At 39.9% G+C, this 21,100-nt stretch overlaps 1 protein-coding gene across 1 annotated transcript in view; it reads right to left on the reverse strand.

Annotated features, from left to right (window-relative positions):
* Positions 1-4,948: 4,948 nt before the first annotated feature.
* LOC127575495 (adhesion G protein-coupled receptor F5-like) overlaps positions 4,949-21,100 on the reverse strand; it is a 58,649-nt gene continuing 42,497 nt past the window's right edge. The window contains exons 4-8 of the mRNA XM_052025429.1: positions 15,097-16,452; positions 12,094-12,135; positions 11,961-12,014; positions 8,822-8,895; positions 4,949-5,265 (exon numbers count right to left, since the gene is read on the reverse strand). Of these exons, the coding sequence (XP_051881389.1) occupies positions 8,854-8,895; positions 11,961-12,014; positions 12,094-12,135; positions 15,097-16,452 (1,494 nt within the window). The 3' untranslated portion in view covers positions 4,949-5,265; positions 8,822-8,853. The remainder of the gene's footprint in view (positions 5,266-8,821; positions 8,896-11,960; positions 12,015-12,093; positions 12,136-15,096; positions 16,453-21,100) is intronic.

Below are 21,100 nucleotides of genomic sequence, written 5' to 3' on the forward strand. Positions count from 1 at the left end.
GGTTATTAAGGTTACTGAAGTTTATTTAATAAAATTTATTTGGTTTCAGTTTATGGGACAATTTTATTTCAGGCCAAGGTATAGAAAACAAAAGAAATAAAACTGAATTGAAATTTTATAGAATGTCAGTAAAGCCACAGCAAATGTAATTTGTATGGTTCTTATTTTTGTTCATTTCTAGGATGTAGGTTTTGCAGGTAAGGCCAGCATTTCTTGCTCATCTCTAAATGTGAAGATAGAGGTGAGCTATTGCGATGAACTGCTGCAGTCCCACAATGCTGCTGGAGAGGGGGTTCCAGGAGCTGAGCCTTTACAATTGACTGAAGTAATGGTCACCATATTATAGGAGGGATGTGATAGCGCTAGCAAGATTTCAAAGGAGGCTTATGAGAATGTCGGCAGGGGTGGAGAAAATTAGCAATCAGAATGACTAATTCTAGGATTGTTTTCAATGGAACAGACGAGGGTGAGGGAAGATTTAATTATGGGAAATGATGATCCCAATTTTTACAGATGCACCTTAAAAAGCATCCTATCTGAATGCATCACAGCTTAAGACCACAAGAAATTGCAGAGACTTCTGAACACAGCCCAATCCATCAGGCAAACCAGCCTTCCCTCCATTGACTCTGTCTACACTTCCCACAGCCCGGGGAAAGCATCCAACATAATCAAGGACCCCACCCCCCTCCCCCCGCCCCATCATTCTCTCTTCTCCCCTCTCCCATCAGGCAGAAGATACAAAAGCATGGGAGCACATACCATCAGACTCAAGGACTTCTTCTACCCCACTATTATAGAGTCATAGAGCAATACAGCACGGATACAGGCCCTTTGGCCCAACGACCATGGTGCCCATCCAGCTCGTCCCAATTTCCTTGTTCGGCCCATATTCCTCTAAGCCCTGCCCTTCCATGTACCTATCCAAGTGCTTCTTAAATGATACTATTGTATCTGCCTCAACCACTTCTTCTGGCAGCTCGTTCCATATACTCACAACCCGCTGCGTGAAAAAAATTGCCCCTCAGATCCCTTTTAAATCTTTCCCCTCTCACCCTAACTCTGTGCTCCCTAGTTTTGGACTCCCCTACACCGGGGAAGAGACTGTTACCGTCCACCTTATCTATGCGTCTCATAATTTTAAACATTTCTATAAGGTCGCCCCTCATTCTCCTACATTCCAAGGAATAAAGACCAAGCCTGGCCAACCTTTCCCTATAACTCAGGCCCTCTAGTCCTGGCAACATCCTCGTAAATCTGTTCTGTACTCTTTCCAGTTTAACCACGTCTTTCCTATAACAGGGGGACCAAAACTGTACACAGTACTCCAAGTGCAGCCTCATCAATGATTTATACAACTGCAACATAATGTCCCAACTCCTATACTCAAATGCTCTGGCTGAAGAAGTCCAGCGTGTTAATTGCCTTTCTCACCAACCTATCTACCTGTGACACCACTTTCAATGAACTATGCACTTGTACTCCTAAGTCCCTCTGCTCCATTACACTCCCTAGTGTCTTACCATTCATAGTATAAGCCCAACGCTGGTTTGACTTTCCAAAATGCATCACCTCACATTTATCTGTACTGAAATCCATTTGCCACTCCTCAGCCCACTTCCCCAACTGATCAAGAATCCCCCCTGTAATATGCGATACCTTCTTCACTATCAACAACACCTCCTAATTTCATGTCATCCGCAAACTTACTGATCATGCCTTGTGCATTCGCATCCAAATCATTTATATAAATAATGAATAACAAGGGTCCCAACACTGACCCCTGCGGCACACCACAGGTCACCGGCCTCCATTCTGAGAAACAACCTTCAACCACCTGCCTCTGCTTCCTACCTCAGAGCCGATTTTGAATCCACCCAACTAGCTTTCCCTGGATTCCATGGGACCTAACCTTCCAGGCCAGCCAAAAAATGTGAGACCTTGTCAAAGACCTTGCTAAAGTCCAAATAGACAACATCTACTACCCTACCCTCATCTACCTTTTTGTTTACTTCTTCAAAAAAACTCTAAAAGGTTCATCAAGCATGTTATCAGACTCTTGAACGGACCTCTCATACACTAAAAGATGAACTCTTGATCTCCCAGTCTACCCCATCATGGCCCTCGCACCTTAGTTGTCTACCTACACTACTTACACTGTACTTCCTCTGTAACTACAGCACTATATTCTGTATTCTGTTTTTCTTTTTACGTGATGTACTTATGCAGAGCATGATCTGTCTGGAGGGCACAGAAACAAAAGCTGTTCACCATATCGCAGTACATGTGACAATAATAAACCAATACAATACAAAATACAATTAAAGGAACACTTATTTTCTTTAAGGCTATTTGTAGAAATGTTGGAGGGGGGCTAAGAAAAATCTATTTTTCACCAAAAGAGATCTGGAGGTCTGGAATTCAGTGCCTGAAAGGCACTTGAGCCAGAAACCCTCATCACGTTTGTAAAGTGTCTGGATGAGCACTTAGTGCACAGTGACATAAACATAATGGGGGACAGCTGGAAAGTGGAATTAATCCCAACAGTTTTTCTCAAGCTGTCATGAGCACGGAGGGCCTAATGCCTCCCCTCTATGATTTCCTATAATTATAGGTCGTCATGCCGATTCGTTTGTTGGTGTTTATTATTTCTTAAGAAACTTGATTCAAAGTCAAAATTCCTCAGAAATCCACCCACCAAAAAATCGCTTCATCTCACACTTTTGGAAAATATAGGGTGAAGAGTCATGAGGCCAAGTGGCTTGTGCATTTAATGTGATGCAATGAGAGTTTAACCTTTTTCAAAGTTATTTTAATAAAATCTAAAACCAGTTGTTATATCAGGAAATAAAACAGTGAAAGATAGTACCATGCATTTGAAAATTGTGCTGACTTCCCCTAATTTGCGTATGCTTTAAATATATTTGCATCTCCAGCAAAATATTTCCTAATATTTTTCCTCCTGGTATAGGTGTTGAACTATGGGGAACAGAAGGCTTTCAAGCTTCTTTCAAATTAGATTACAGGAGCAGCTATTTGGAACCTAGAGGAGATCTCCCGTAATGCTTGGCCCCTCTTATTTGAATTGGAACTTACATTTGGGATCACCTTCAACCAAGATGCCAGTTCCTGTTGGTTAGAGTTTTCATGGTGCAAGATCGCCCCTCCCCCAGACCAGTGCAAAAGTGGAGACTGGGGCTTCATAACATAGCTCCATTGCATATTTTAACTGGCCCACTCTCCTGACTAGTTTTGGCTGACCTGTGGTAAGCTCAGACATTCTTTAATATAGATTTCGCATTGACGTCAATGCATTTGTTTGTTACTGCCTCCATTTTCCAGCTGACTTCTGTTTGGCAGAAAATCACCCTGTGAATTCTAAATGTTTTGCTTCTATTAATATTTAGATTATTTTAACAGGCTTCAGTTCTATTGCTCTAAGCTGTAGCTTAAACTAGAAAATGAGCAAAGTTCTCTATCTCTTTTCACAGGCATCAGATGCAATATCTGAATTTCTGTTGGAATATTTTGCCTTCCATCCAATTGTCCTCGTTCAATTACAATGACACAGGGATGGCTAAAGTGAAATTTATTTTGAATCCATTAAAATCACATTAGTTCACCAATAGAGTACAATCATTACAGATGAAATTGAATATAATTAAACAGAAGAATATATTAATCTACATCTTTAAGCAAAATATACACATTCCTGGCAATTAACTTAACCAGCTCCAGTTCATATTTATTTTTCTTGCAAAATCCCCATTTCATTGTATAAGCATATATTGTGTCAGAAAAGTTACAATAAAAGTGACATTGAAAACAAATGCTAAATTTAACAAAAGGTCATATTCGGAATAGAGGAGTCATAAAGTGCTCCCTCACTCCTACCTCTATACTATTCGCTACCCATATTATTGACTGTATATCCAATTCCCCCCATTCTGCAATTAGTCATTACCCTCACTATGGAGAGATCAGCTTCAGGAAAATACGCATAAAGTGATCTCTGATTCCAAAACACAGAAAGACAAGAAAAATAATGTAGATAGTGACCCCTGTGGCACACGAGTAGTCACCGGCCTCCCTTCCAAGAAACAACCTTCAACCACCTGCCTCTGATTCCTACCTCAGAGCCAATTTTGAATCCACCTAACTAGCTCTCCCTGGACTCCATGGGACCTAACCTTCCAGACCAGTCGAAAAATGTGGGACCTTGTCGAAGGCCTTGCTAAAGTTCAAATAGACAACATGCACTGCCCCTACCCTAATCTCCCTTTTTGTTTACTTCTTCAAAGTATATAAAGTAAATATATCAAAAATAATGTATTAATTAAAATAATATTACATTTTAAAAAAAAGTATCTGGTCAATCACTTAACAGCAAAATTCAGTGGCAGGAATCTGTGACCTTTTAAATAGGAATTCATCAAACCCATCACAGAACACATGGCTATGGTAGCAGTTTCAGGTTTAATATTTCTTGAATTTGAAACTAAAATTAACTTAATCTTTTTTTATATGTCCTTAGTTTTCATCTGCATTTTTATCTACTATACACAGCCTATTTATATATAAAAATGGATATTTATTATCTTGCAAGAATTCAAAATAAGAAGATCTAAGAAAAGAGAGTTGATAATACTCCCAACCCGAGAGCTGGAGATAGGGGTGGGCTATCCATTTATCTCCATTCTCTCTAGAAACGATGATGCCACACTGCATGCAGCCTTTAATAAAACATCTACAAAAATGTTGTAACGTAATTGAAATAAACAAAAATAAATTGTATTTGAATGTATTTGAATTTTCAGTACATGATTGGACACCAATATTTCAGAATTATTCATCAACTTTTGCATTCGTTATATTTTCACTATGTTAATTAAGTATTTTGAAGAGTGTTCACATAAGCAATTAAACAATATAAGTATATCCTTTCTTAACAAATCATGAAGAAATCTATATTATATGAATAGAATGTCTTGTGGAGCAAAACAGAAAATGTTGTTAACACTCAGCAGGTCAGGCAGCATCCACAGAGAAAGAAAATGAGTGAACGCTTCAGGTTGAAAACCTTTCATATTTAATGAGTTCATTGATGTAAGGTCATTAATCTGAAATGTGAACTGTGTTTCACTCCCAAATGCTGCCTGACCTACTGAGTGATTTCAGCATATGCACATGTTTGTTTTTCGATTCTGATCCTGTGAAGTACTTTGACCTCCTGAGTGTAAATGTTGAGCAATATCTTGAGTGATCCTATAAGTTTGGAGGGAAAAAGGACAAGAGAGCAGTTAGGTGTCAAATATAACAGAGCAGGATTAGATATCTAAATTTACAAGAAGCTTCATTCCTAAAATCTTTAAGAATGTGACTGAATTTCATTTGATTTCACAGTCAGTTTTTGAGCCTTCCCATGGATTGATGCAAAATTCAGTGAGTTTTTATTCAATGGTGGAGCAGGCTCATAATATTCAACATTAATTTATTCCTTAAGTTCTTAAATGAGGTTGTAAGGACCTAAGACTCCGATTGTTAGCCTTACCTTTGTAATCCTGACAGTGGGATCACAGTGGCTTCCGAAGAGCCTATCCTAGAATGGCCAAAGCCACAGCTTCAAACAAGCAGGAAGACTCTTCCCAGAGTCACACTTATGAGGAACTATTGGGAACGTGGTTATTATTTTAACCAAAGGCACAGTCAGATAAGGTCAGTTCAGTTCAGTTCAGTTCAGGTCAGGAATTACATCTGCAATTCAATCTCTTGCAGATGGAAATGAGCAGAAGTGGTTCCATTGGCTTCTGAAAAATATCACAAGCCTCTGCAGCATTGTCTGACCCTGGCTCAGCATTGTGTTTGATCTCTCTTGCTCACATTCCCCTAAAGTCCTTCAGCAACCTATTTCCTGGCCTCTGCCAACAACCCAATAAGAGAAAAATCAAATAAACTGCAGATGGAACATAGAACATTACAGCACAGTACAGGCCCTTCAGCCCACAATGTTGTGCCAACATTTTATTCTGCTCTAAGATCTATCTAACTCTTCCCTCCCACATAACCCTCCAGTGTAGCGGTTAGTGTAATGCTATTACAGCGCCAACGACTCGGGTTCAACAGCCACTCTCTGTAAGGAGTTTGTACGTTCTCCCCATGACTGCGTGGGTTTCCTCCAAGTGCTCAGGTTTCCTCCCACATTCCAAAGACATACGGGTTGCTCCATCTATCCTTATAAGACATGTTCTCCAATCCAGGCAGCATCCAGGCAAATATTGACATTATCTGGCAGCTCTAGAACTCAATACCCCAACTAACGAAGACCAACACTCCATACACCTCCTTAACAACTCTATCAACCTGCATGGCAACCTTGAGGGATCTATGGACGTGGACCCCAAGATCCCTCTGTTCCTCCACAATGCTAAGAGTCCTGCCATTAACCTTGTACTCTGCCTTCAAATTCAATCTTCCAAAGTGTATCACTTCACACTTTTCCGGGTTGAACTCCATCTGCCACTTCTCAGCCCAGGTCTGCATCCTATCAATGTCTGTTGTAACCTACAGCAACCTTCTACACTATCCACAACACCACCAACCTTTGTGACATCTGCAAATTTACTAACTCACCCTTCCACATCCTCATCCAAGTCATTTATAAAAATCACAAAGAGCAGCAGTCTCAGAACAGATCCCTGTGGAACACCACTGGTCAACGACCTCCAGGCAGACTACGTTCCTTCTACCACCACCCTCTGTCTTCTATGGGTGAGCCAATTCTGAATCTACACAGCCAAATTTCCCTGGATCCCACGCCTCCTGACTTTCTGAATGAGCCTTCCATGAGGAATCTTATCAAATGCTTTACTAAAATCCATGCACACCGCATCCATTGCTCTACCTTCATCAATGTGCTTTGTCACATCCTCAAAGAATTCAGTCAGGCTCCTGAGGCATGACTTGCCCCTCACAAAGCCATGCTGACTGTCCCTAATCAGCCTATGCTTCTCCAAATGCCCATAAATCCTGTCTCTAAGAATCTTCTCCAGTAATTTGCCCACCACTGAATTAAGACTCACTGGTCTGTAATTCCCATGATTATCCCTACTCCCTTTCTTGAAAAAAGGAACAACATTTGCCACCCTCCAATCATCTGACACTACTCCTGTGGCCAGTGAGGAAGCAAAGATCATCACCAAGAGTGCAGCAATCTCTTCCCTCACTTCCCGTAATAACCTTGGATATATCCCATCTGACCTCAGTGACTAATCAATCCTAATGTTTTTCAAAAGTTCCAGCACATCCTCTTTCCTCACATCGATATGCCCTGACATATCAGCCTGTCGTATGCCATCCTCACAAACATTGGATGTTGGAAATCTGCAATAAATCTTTTTCAACCTTATGCATTGACTCTGTTTACCTCTCCATAGATGCTCTCTGACCAGCTGAGTGTTTCCAGTTCTTTTCTGTTTGTACCCCTATATAATAAAAAATGTCTAGTGCAAAACATGGAATTCTGGAAATATTCATCAAGCCAGTTTGCATTTGTGGACAGAGAATTAACTGACAATTTAGGTGGATGTTCTTTCACCAGAATTAGAAAATCTTAAAAATGAAACAAGTCGGAGAGAATTATGCAAAGGATAGAGAGGACAGAAGGAAAGGTATGTGATAGAGGAGATGGTTTGAGAGCAGAAATGGATCTGACACAGTTGAGACCTCTGTCAGCTGTGAATGGGAAGGAACTGTGGTTGAGGAAAAAGAAAGATGTACCAGAAGCAATGGTGTAGAAAGTGGCACCTGCAGAGATGGAGGAATTGAGAGAAGGGAACGGAGTACTGACAGGAAACAGGATGGAAGAAAGCGTTATTAACTCTGTTGTAAGCCCACAGAATCCCACAATTACCTTGACTTCACTTCCTCCCACAGGTCTTTTCTACCACTAGCTCTTTTCTCTTCATCTTAAAATTTATTTTATCTCTAACCTTTCCCAGTTCTGATGAAGGCTCATGAGCTAAAACATTAACTGTTTTTCTCCATAATACTTGATCTGCCAAGTACTTCCAGCATTTTGTTTTCTTTCAGATTTGCAGCATCTGGCGATTTGGTTGAAGCACCATCAGACACTTCGGTTGGCTGGAGAGAACATTGGTCATCCTCCTCATCTCCTTTGCATTTATTGTTGATACATTGGATAGCAAAACAACAAATAGAACTTTGAGACATCAGAAAATGACTTGTGGAAAATGTTGAGGCACCTCTGTGAAATTGACCAGACCATTTTGCCCAATACATTTGGTTGCATTTTACAAATATTTAACTATGTTTCAAAATCCTTTCTGAAATAATCCAAGTGATTTGCAGTATGTGAATATATTAATTCCTCAATTTTGCACAGGCAAGTGTAATTTGCACATTTGCAAATGGTGGATGTTAGGAATTATTCTGGTACATTATCTTTGTTTTTGTTCATGATTTATAAACTCTTATTTCCTAACTGATAACTAATTTTCTTTTAAGGAAAAGTAGTTATACAGTCCTTAAGGTTGATATTGGTCCTGTGTTTTTTCCTTTTACAATACACAGCACTAAAATGGACTACTAATTGTCATGCAAAGGCTGTTGGAGGCTTTGGCAATGTTACTTGGTTGATGTCTGAATAATTGGATTAAGACCTGTTTTGCACAAAAGTGCTGGCCATCTACGGAATGGTTCATCTGGATAGATATCCAGTGGCAAATCTATGCATCTTTTCCCTCAGCTTGATCTCGCCTTTGTCACATTTGAAGCTCTTGTGTGCTGAAATCATCACACTCACCTTTTATCTGAAAGTATCTCACAACCAGATTCTCAGTAAGTAGTTGAATTTGCAGTTGAACTGGTCCCTGTAAGCTAAAAGACAAAACAATAGAGGTAAAGTTGACTCTCAGCATCTGGAACTATTTATTTCCTCCTTTATTTATGATGCATGCAGCTCCCGTGTTACAGCAATTCGGGTAACAGAAATTTGCCCTTACGGAATTTATGTGAAAAACACAAATAAGTAAACATAAATTCTATTTTCTTGACACATGTGGCTTTGCATTACAGAAAATCATTATATAGTTTTCTAGAAATGCAACCCCCAGTAATGTGGGGAGTCACCTGTACATGTCTACACTTCTTACTACTTGAAATTTCTAGAATAATTAAAAATAAACCTAACTATGTCCTTTTGCGGACTCCTTATGCCCTCTTCATAATTTACTTTCCTAATTATATTTGTGTCGGCAGTATATTGATCATATTTCAGTCCCTTTGTCCAAGTCATTTACATAAATTGCAAAACTTTGAGGCTTTAGCACCAATCACTGTTGCATACCAGACATTACATCTTGCCACCCAGGAAAAGACTCATTTATGCTTATTCTCTGTTTGCTGTTCGTCAGCTAATCTTCTATCTGCATTAATATGTTACCTCCAACACCAGAGCTTTTATTTTCCACAATAACGTTTAATGCAGCGCTTTACTGTGGGCCTTCAGAAGTCCAAGTGTAGTATACCCACCAATACACCTTTATTTGTAGCACATGTTACTTCTTCAAAAAACCCTAACAAATTTGTCAAATGTGACTTCCTTTTCAAGGCCACATTGACTTTTCTTGATAACCTTGATTTTTTCTAATGCCCCATTAACAATGCCTTTACTAACATTTTCTGACATATTCCACATGACAGATCTGAGGCCAATTGACCCATTGCTTTCTGCCTCCCTCCCATGTGTGAATCATGGAATTACATTTGGTATTTTCTGATCTAATGGAATCTTTTCCAAATCTCCGATCTCCAAGCAACAAATTTGTGTTTTTGCATATGTATAATCCATATAGTAAAGTGAATTCCAGAATTCACATTTTAATGAATGATATCATTGACAAAGATGGGGGAGGATTTCTGTAGGGATTCTCCTACTGATCTCCTTTAATACTGCTGGAGGAATCATGGAAATCCCAGATAAATGGATAGAAAATATGATCTAGCAAATGTTTTAAAAAAATCTTTTTTCAGTGGAATGAAATTGATTGCAGCTTCCAATTAACCTTGCAGAAAAAGGTCCAGAAAATCCAAAATGAATTCCCACAGTTTCCGACTGTAACTCCAGTGGGAAGTGGGCAGAACCCATCTTCTGCCTATGAAGCTTCCATGGCAAGGTATCAGAAGAACCCTCATAGAATTTTAAAGCAATGGCATTGTGTCTGAAGCCATTCAAAAGATCAGTGTAAGGGGTCATGATAAAAATGAAATGATGCACAAAATATAGTCTAGAATTAAAGGTGCTTTATTCATTTAAGGAAGTGCTGAAATACATCAACAAATTCTGCTGGGTCTGTTGCATTGATGCTGACCAAACAACATTCCTGATAAGCTGGAAAGAGTTAGGAAAATAGAAACTGGAGAGAGATGGAGGAGAAAAGGTCCAAGTGCCCTTTGAATGGCCAGTAAAGGGAAGGAAAAGTAGCTAGAAAGGTGGTAGACTCCCCAACCAACAATAGAAACAGTCTCCAATGTTTCCCCTCCTTATTTTTAAAACTTTGATTAAGTTACCCTATAACTTTGTAAACTCCATGAAATTATTTGGATAAACACATTAGACCTAGTAATTCTTCCAGGCTTTAACATGCAGCCCTACACAGACTACTTGCACTAGTTTTGGGCAAATCTTCAAGGGAAGAGATTTCCAATGTGCACAATATATATTTGATCATACTTCACAGGATCATGAACCCTGGGCCTTCCACCTGAATTTGCACAGAAACTAAACATTAATTTCCAAGTCGTAGAAGAAGTATTAACTACATAGCAGTTCTTAAAGCAGAAGTTCCTAATAGAAACCAGCAATTTAAATAAGCGCAGTAGATTTAGAATTATAGAATTGTTGCAGTACAGAGGAAGGCCATTCAGCCTATCGAGTCAATTCTGGATTCAAGTAGAGGAATTCCACATTCTCCTGTTCTTTTCTCATAGCTCTGCTAATTATTTTCCTTTACGTGCCTATCCAATTCCCTCTTGAAATCCTGGATAGCTTCTGTACTGGTATTGGTATTGGCTTATTATTGTCAGTTGTACCAAGGTACTGTGAAAAACTTGTCTTGCATACCATTCGTACAGATCAATTCATTACACAGTGCATTGAGGTAGTATATTCTGTATCCACCATTCTTGAGGCAGAAGGTTCCATTTCATTTCTATTCACTGCTTAAAGTTAGATTCCTCTTATGTCCACTATCTATCCTTAGCCAAGAATTTTAAATCTGTTCCCCCGGTCCTTTAGATGGGGTAAACAATGGGAGGAGAGCAGAACCCATCCTCTCCCTCTGCAGCTTCCATGGCAAGAGACCAAAAGAACCCTCATGGAGTTTTGAACTTGTAGGACAAAATACACAGAGGGAATTTGGGGGTAAGGTTTTTTTTACACAGGGACTGCAGAGCATTTTGAAATTATGGATTGTAAGAGTGTGGAAGCAGAGTCAATAAGGGTTTACAAGAGGGAGTTGGATGGGCACCAGAGGGAAAATAATTTTGAGGCTATGGGAGAAATAGCAGGGGGGTGACATTGAATAGATTGGTCTTCCTGGATCTGGAGCTGGCACAGACATGACAGTCCAAATGACCTCTTTCTGTGCCATGATGATTCTACAATTCCATAATTCTATTACAGCAACAGAGCACTGATAGAAAATGAGAAAAAATAGCAGATGTATCTGCAGGTCCACTTAACAGAATGAAAGAAAATTGGTGAGTTACCGTTGACCCTAATTTTCCCAAGGAGTGTAATGTCTAAATACAAATTGTTTAGGATATCATGTTATCTGAGATGGGTACCTGCCACAAAAACAATTATCTTCTTCCACATTTATATGATATTGATTTTAGAATGTGTGGAGCAACAGATTGATGGAAATCAAGCAATAACTTACCGACTTCTGCGAGGGAGTTCGTGACAGCAGTGTTTGTTTCAGAACCTCTTGTACCTAACAGAACAACAGAGCAAAAGTGTTAAGATGATGTGAAAAACAGAGGAAATTGGGTAAAATGATGAATGTAGTTTACCTTACTGTCCATGATTATCCCAAAAAGCAAAATAAAGAATCCCTGACAAGAAAAAAGAAACATAACCTCAAACAAATAAACAAACCCATAACATGTCATACAGAATTAAAACGTTTGTACTGTTTGCTTTCTTTAGATTATTTTTTAAGATCTGGGCATTGCTATTGCCCATCCCTAATTGACGTTGAGATGATTGTGTTGCTGAGATGTCTTCTTGAACCTCTGTGGTTTTGGTGAAGGTAGTCAAAGGGTTATTGGTTAGGGAGTTTGAGGATTTTGATTCAGCAATGGTGAAGGAATGGTGACATGTTTCTAAGTCAGGATGGGCTATGATTTGGTGAAGTAGGTCTTTGTAGATGATGGGGTCTCTAGTCAGAGTAACAAAGGCAAAGAACTGCGGCTCACTTCTTAAATGGTTCACGCTGTAGTCACAATATTCAAGTGGAATGACTGGTCAATGAGATGCAATCCCAAATCCCAAAAATTAGTGGGCTGCTATGTCCTGTCAAACTTCTTCAATGCTGTTGGAACTGCACTCATCCAATTCTCAATTTAGTTTTCACCGGGACTAGTTGTTTACAGATGTCAAAACAGCCTTGGTCCAAGGAGCTGAGGTAAGAGTCACTGACCTTGACATCAAGACAGCATTTGACCTGGCATTACATCAAGGGACTCTGGTGAAAATAAAGTCATGGAGCATCAAGTGGAAAACATTCTAAGTGATAGAGTCATAGCTCACACAAAGAGAGATATTTGTGGTTGTAGGACATCAATCATCCCAGCCCATGCACAGGTGAGAAAGGGCAGCTGAGAAAGAACAGGTAGAGGTACAATGAATGGGAGAATGGAATTGTTGGGAATGTTCTCTGAGCTGGCATGGGCTCAATGATCAAATGGCCTCCTTGAAGGAATGTAAAAATCGTGAGTTCATTACTTGCAAAACTGGTTCAAGAAGATGGCTCACCACCATTTCTCAGGGCCAATTAAAGCAATTTGAAAATCAATTTTTAAAGTTTCTGTCCTTTTTTAACATTCATATTAGATTACCTGCATCTAAAACACATACACTCTTAGAACTTTCAGAATCATGGGGCAACATTTCCCTCATCCTTTCTTTCCCAAGTAAATGAAGAGCACCAGCTACATCTCAACTAAACAGGTTTTTGAATCTGATAAAGATTGTATAAAAAGTCGTGCAGCAAACTCCATCTCACTGCGTGTTATCAATGGAGTTCTGACCATGTGAGCCAGCCTAATGCATAATACTCTTTACATCAAGAGGGACCTAGGTAGAGTAAATAGGAAAGAGCTATTTTCCTCAACAGAATCAAAAACCAGAGGCATTGATTTAAACTAATAAGTATAAGGACTGATGGGGAAATGGGTAGTTGAAATCTGGAGCTCACTGCCTGAAAGGGTGGCAGAGGCAGAGACCATCATCACCTTAAAAGGGGATTTGGATGTGTATCTGAACTGCCATGATTTGACAAGGCTCTTGACCTGTTACTGGTAGGTGGGATTGGGTAGCAGTTTTTTGACCAGGACAGACATGATGGACTGAATGGTTCTGTGTGTCATAAATTTTCAATCATTCTGTGATCCGTGGGGCAGTGTTTCATCTGACGCACCATCAGAAACCTAATAGAACCACCACAAAGAAAAAGGCTGAATTCCCAAATGCTTTGATTAACTGAGCCCCTCCACCCTTTCTATAGCCTTGCCCCTGTTGCAAGCTACCACATGTAGAACCTCAGATGACACTGGAAAAAATTGTAAAGGTGTCTTATGTGTGATCTAATTAGATCAATTAGCTCTAAATCTTGCAAAGGTAGAATCCTTTTATTGAATATCCATTGTTTCAAAGTATAGGAGTAACGTCTCATGAGAATGCTGCTCTGAGAGTCACTTACCATACTGCAGAATTCTATGGTGAAGCCATTCATTCCATGCTCCCCTACCTCTGAATATCCCCAGCATATACACCACCTCTTCACGTCCACCATTCACCAACCCCAAGCCCAACTTAATTTTGCAAGGCCTTGGACAAGAGTGCATTGCATGCAAGGATGACTTAGTATTGGAAATGTTATCTTCACCTGAAGGGTATTTTATTAACAAACTCTGTATGCTTCCATAGCTTAAAGGACAACATTTCTGCTATGTATTGAACATCACTTTTTCAAATCTGATTGAAAATTTTCACCACTTACTTCCAGAACCCTTGAATAAAGTGATTATGCCAACCTGCTCTTCTATTTTCAAATAGAAAATTTGAACCATCACTTATACTGTAGCCCTCTGTGACCATCCAGTATATCCTATACTCTCCCACCTCTTCTCCCTCTTCCGAATTACATCAGTCAACTGGAAGATTTGGTCCATAGATCCTAATTATTGACTCACTCCTCTCAGAGCAAGAATCTTTTCTTTAAATGGAATTGACTTATCCATGGGTAAAATGTCTATGGCAGCAGTTTTAAGGAGTGGTTTACTGAAGAAACAATATCCTAAGCCCCCATGCAAGTATCTTGGGCAGGTTCTCGACTCTGTAAAGTATATTGCAAAATGAGCCTTTGCTTATTTCTTTGTTTATTCCACACTGAGTCGTAGAATTATAGTATGAAAACCGGCCATTCAGCCCACTGGATCCGTGCTGGCCATCAACCATCCATGTACATCAGTGTCATTATTCATTCTCTCCGCATTCTCATCAACTCCCCACAGATTCTACCACTCAATTACACATGAGGGGCAATGTACAGTGGCCACTGATCCAGCAATCATAGAGTCATACAGCATGAAAACAGGCCCTTCGGCCCAACTGGTCCATGCCGACCATATTTCCCAGTGAGCTATTCCCATCTGCCTGTGTTTGGCCCATAGTCCTTACCTTGTAATATTTTAGGTCTGAAAAGCATGTTCAGTTGATGATAATTTACAAGCATAATTTGCATAAATCTGACCAGCAACATTAAAAAGTTACAGATGTTAAATTATACATACCTGAAGCCCATTGAGAATATCAAATAAATAACTTAAGGCAATATGAGTAGGTTTATCCAGAAACATAAATCCAAGTATCCAGGTGAGACCCAGGAGTGGAGTTAGGATCACAACGCATCTTACAATTTTTCTGACTGAATTTTTCTCATTTATATTATCGCTGGACTTCTCCCCAACAGCTGGTCGCAACATCTTAACTATGGCAAATAATGTAATGAGGAGGTTGATTCCAACGATGACCAATGGCACCATGCTAAAAGTATAGTGAAGATAGGAATTCCTTGCATTGATCCAGCACTTGTCCACTTCAATATAATGCTTCTTTATATAGGCATGAACAAACACACTGGCAGTAATTACAAATGGACATGCATAGCCCAAGCTAAATGAGATTAGCATCATAGATGATTTGCTGAAATCTTTGAGAAGAAAAATTAAATGGTAAAGAAGTAGCAGGGCAAGAGTGAACATCCAAAAAAACAAGGCAAGAAGAAAGAAGTGTACAAAAAAAATGACTACTGTACAGATCAAGATCTTTGGTTCCAGATATTCACGTGCAATGAATGATGCATTCAGAATCAGTAGAGATAGGGCAATATTCAGAATCGCAATATGACGGGCAAGTGAGGTTTTATTTTTGGTGACATTCTTCCATACGATTGCCTCTATAATAATCCCAATTATCAAGCTTCCCTGAGATATTCCAAGAGCAATCCTGTTTATAGTATTCAAAGTTTTGGTCTCATGAAGCTCTGCTCTTTTGGACATCAGGAGAGAAAAGGATGTCAGGTGGTTACAGTTGCATGTAACATTGTTTCCATTTAGTTCATGCGTGCATCCTTCTGAATCCCATTCTCCAGTTCTGAGGTTCCAATGCACACATTGTGCACTTGATTGATTAAGTGTGGGATCCAGTAGCATGAAATCCATCTTAATAGCAATTGAGCTATCTTCTGCAGTTGTTGCCATGACAAGACTATTCAATTTGGAGTTACTCGCAGGTTGGCTTAGGAGATTGTTCATTGTTGGTAATGCAATGCTCATAACAAGAGAGTCCTTTCTTAATCTCTCCAGTTCATTTTGATTAACGAACACAGCATTACTTATTGATTTATTTTGGACCTTGATAGCATTGAAGTGTATATTATAATTTTTGCCAGACTCAACCTTGATGCCCTTCAGCTGAATATTTGGTTTTATGATGTTGAAAGTTTGATTAATTGGTGATAGTAATCTGGTAAAATCTTCTACTGACTTCAGTAATTCAGAGGTGGAATTTTTCTGTTCAGATTTCACAGACTCCCAGGCCGACATTGAATTTTCATCAATCACTAAATCTACTACTGAAAGAAAATTCTGGAAATACAAGACAAAGTTTGATTAGATGAATCATAAGATCATATTCTTATTGGAACTCAATAGAAACAGTTTGAGAAAGACAATTTATAAAGTACCTCACTACCTCTTTGATTTCTGAATGACTTTAAGTAATTCTTCAGATAGTACAGCTGGAATGAAATCAATGAATTCAATCGCAAACTTGGCATAGAGGTATTGCACTTAAGGGAAACTGAATACAAGGTGTTTTGGGCTCTTTCATTGAAGAATGGACATCTCTTAGCTAGATATACACCTGTGGATTTTTAGTAATGACCTATAAACATTTATATAACCTCTTTGTTCCACTCTTTTAAACATGTTTGTGACTTTATTTAAATTATGAGCAGAACCTCAGAGGAACAATGCACTTATTGCTATCATTGTCCAGGGCAATTTTATCCCAATGAAACACCTTAGCTTTAACAATACCAAGGCAATCCATTCCCTGTGTTTTCCTTCTACTTGACGTCTGGGAGAGGTAACTCTTTCCTTTCTAACCCCTAAACTGTCGTATCAATAGTTATCAAAATAAGGTATTGTCAAAATATGAGGTGGGGAAGGTGGGGAACTGGCTCTGATGAAAATCAAGACAACTGCAGATGTTGCAAATCTAAAATAAACAAAACACAGAAAATGCTGGAAATACTCAGCAGGTCAGGCAGCATCTGTGGGAAGAGAAACAGAATTAATGCTTCAGGTCGAAGACCCTTCATCGACTCAACTCTATTTCTCTTCCCACAGATGCTGTCTGACCTGCTGAGTATTTCCAGCATTATATGTTAATACTTCAGATTTCCAGCATCTGTAGTTGTTGGTTTTCAATGAAGAAGACATCCAGACCTCTGAGCTGACACTTCCAGCCACCAATTCATGAAAGCAGACCCATGATTCCTCAGCTATTCAATTTTGGGAGAGCAAACCAGGGTAGGATATGCATAGTAAATGATGGGGCCTAAGGGGTGTTGAGGAACGGGGGACTGTGGGGTACAGATCCATATATCCCCTGAAAGTGGCAGTACAGGTGGATAAGGTGATGAAGAAGGTATATAAGATGTTTCTTTATTATCCTTTTGTTCACTCTTTTCTAGCTTCTAAAATTCTCCCAATCTTCTTGCCCAACACTAAACTTCACAATATTTTATACCTTTACTTTCAATATGGTACAATTCTTAATCTCTTTAGTTGCCCAAGGGTGGATCATTCTTCTTTTAGAGACTTTATTTCTCTCTGAAATATATCCTTGTTGGAAATATCTTGAGAATGCTTATCTGATATCTTTTCTTTTAATCTAGTTTCCTAGTCCACATAAACTAAATCTGCTTTCATACTTCTGCAATTGCCTTTATTTAAATATATTACATTAGTTTCAGGCCAAAATTTCTCACTCTCAAACTGAAATTTTATCATAATATGATCACACTTCTCCCTTGTTGTGCAGATCATTAATTAATCCTGTTTTGCACATGATGAAGGATAATGTAGAGTGGCATCTGCTTATTGTGATTCAATGAGTACAAGTGGCCTTTAACCAGAACAGTGGTAAAGAATAGGTCAGTTGAAAGGATGCTGGAAAGGAAAGGTCACACATAAGTTCAGCCTCAAACACTGAGGACTTCAATAGAGCAGCTTACTAAGCAAGGTTCCTGGGTTTGAACAACAAAGAATTTCCAGGTCTCCTGTTAGCATCAGAGAAACTAAGAAAACTTAAGGCCCTGAAGAAATCTATTTGTGCTATCGTGTCCATCCATGCCAGTGATGGAGGATCTTGACCCTAAACGTTGACTGTTCATTTCCCTGCATAGATCCTGCCTGACCCGCTGAGTTCCTCCAGCTCCTTTGTGTGTTGTTACCAATCTAACCTGACCTTATGTGTTAAATATCATTTGCTACTTTTCTAGCCAATTGACCAGAACACTGCAGTCTAAAGCTTTTGTCCTCAGTGTCAACCTCATGGCCATTTCTTGTAACATCCGCAAACTTACCATGCCCGATACACTTAGATATAAATCATTCATGTAGATTACAGCAAGTAAGGAACCCAATTGTTAACTGCCTTCAGATTTCAAAACACCTGTTAACCATTATCTTTTGCTTCCTGATTTTCCACTCTCTCTTGCATTGCACGGGCTCCTACTTTGTTTGACCAGTTGACCTTTAACACGCCTTGCCAAAATCTATGAAGACTACGTTATATCTTTGTCAACCCTCCTCCTTACTTTCACATCCAACACATCATCCTCCACCAGTTCTGCCAGTGCCACGGTGATTCCATCACTGGTTACATCTCCCCTCTCTCATCTCCTTCCTGCTTTCCGCAAGAATCACTCTCTTTGTGACTCTCCAATCCCCTCATCCCTCACCATCCACACCTCCCTTCTCCTGGCGCTCTCCCTTGCATACAGAAATGATGTAACACCTGTCCCTTCATTTCCTCCCTCACCACCATCCAGGTGAGGCAGAGATTCACCTGTACCCCTTCCAACCTGGACTATTGCATTCAGTCCTCACAATGTGGCATCCTCTACGTTGGTGAAACCAAGCACACACAAGGTGACCATTTTGCAGACCATCTGCGCTCTGTCAATTGCTATCTTAAGCTTCCGGTTGTATGTCATCTTAATTCTCCTTCCCCCTCCCACACCTACCTGGCTGTGCTAAGCCTCCTCTATTGCTACAGAGAAGTCAACTGCAATTTGGAAGAACAGCATTTCATATTCCGCTTAGGTAGCCGACAACCCAATGTTAAATTTTCCAAATTCCTGGTGTTCTCCTCCCACACACACTCACCCGTACCTAGTTTTCTTCTCCCTTTGTTCACCTACCTCATCCCCTTCCCCCACCAGGTTCTGTCTGCCCATCATCCCCTCCCCATCTGGTTCCACCCATCAGCCTCTGCCCCAAACCCACCTCACTCATGCTCCTCTATACTGGCAATTTTTCCTCTTCCCTCTTGGCCCTGATGCTGGGTCTTGATCTGAAATATCGAGTTACACCTTTTGCCTCCACAAATGCTGCTTGACCTGCTGAGATCTTCCAGTCTTCTGTTTGTTTTTGTAGATGAGCTTAACAACTGCTTTTTTTTTTATTGTGCTAAATAGTGTTTTAATTGGTGTGTCGCAATCTGTACCAGTAGGCCAACTGCAACTCTGCTGGGGTCTAACAGAATGGTTTAGAGGAAGGCCTGAACCATTATTCCTTGTTCATGACCCTGTATGGCATCGTCCACTCCTAAAACAGATGGAATGGGTGAAGCAAAAGGCAGTGATTCCAGATGATGGGAACAGATGATGGGCAGCACAGTAGCATAGCGGTTAGCGCGACGCTATTACAGCACCAGCAATCGAGGTTCGATTCCCGTCGCTGTCTGTAAGGAGTTTGTACGTTCTCCTGTGTCTGCGTGGGTTTCCTCCAGGTGCTCTGGTTTCCTCCCACATTCCAAAGACGTATGGGTAGGTTAATATGGGGGTTTAAAATGGGCAGCGCAGACTCATTGGACCGGAAGGGCCTGTTACCACGTTGTAAATAAATTTTTTTTAAAAATGTTTAACTTTTAACTACTGCCTTGACCTATCTGGACCTTGAATGTGTCTGGAGATTGGTAGACTGTGTATCTAAAAAGATCATTTGAGCCCCCTTTATAAAGGTGTGCTGAAAGAGGCTGTTTCTCAGGAGTAAGTCATGACATCTCTCCCCTAAAGAGTGGGTGTGCATTAAAGCTTCTGGCTTCAGTGAAGGAGGTGGCTGTCAAAGATGGCGCAGGCACTGGCAGGCTCTGTGTATATCAGGTAGTGTAGCGGTTAACATAACGTTATTACAGCACCAGCGACCTGGGTTCAATTCCGGCCGCTGTCTGTAAGGAGTTTGTAAGACTCCCTGTGTCTGCGTGGGTTTCCTCCGGGTACTCCAGTTTCCTCCCACATTCCAAAGACGTATGGGTTAGGAAGTTGTGGGCATGCTATGTTGGCGCCGGAAGTGAGGCCCCCAGAAGACTCCACGCAAAAGATGAATTTCACTGTGTGTTTCAATGTACATGTGACTAATAAAAGCTATCTTATCTTATCTTAGGTGTCCCTCTCTAACTTTGCATGCGCCAGAGGACTTTGCATACTTGGTACCACCTTTAGTTGTAATCCTGGTAGGTCTGTGGGGATCCTACGCTACATGTTTTCGAAATACAAACTGCTTCTTTACATATTGCACATGAGAGAAGACAGCTATTTTCCCAAATTATTTCGCAGGTGAGGAAGACAAATAAAAATGTTCCCCTATCTTTACCTACTTCAAGAGGTTCCCTTTCAAAAACACAAAGCGATATTGACTGAATTCCTGGATATAATGGCAGTGGCAACCCAACACTCTGAATGTATACGTTCCAGTAATCCTGATTTATTGACTTCCACTTCCACCTCACTGAGCATTGATTGAAAAGCACTTGAATGAAGACTACTATTGGTCATAGATATAAAAGCAGTTATTTCCAGCAGCTACATTTGTTTTGTTTTTCTTTATTAATAACAAATGCCAGTATTTGAGGTTCATTATTAGAGAAACCAACTAAGTCATTTACAGTGAGAAAGGTGGTTTCTGCATTTTTTCTTTGAAACCTTGGATATTCTGAAGTTGT

The sequence above is a fragment of the Pristis pectinata genome, chromosome 10, assembly GCF_009764475.1.
Source record: "Pristis pectinata isolate sPriPec2 chromosome 10, sPriPec2.1.pri, whole genome shotgun sequence".
NCBI classification, from domain to species: Eukaryota; Metazoa; Chordata; class Chondrichthyes; order Rhinopristiformes; family Pristidae; genus Pristis; species Pristis pectinata.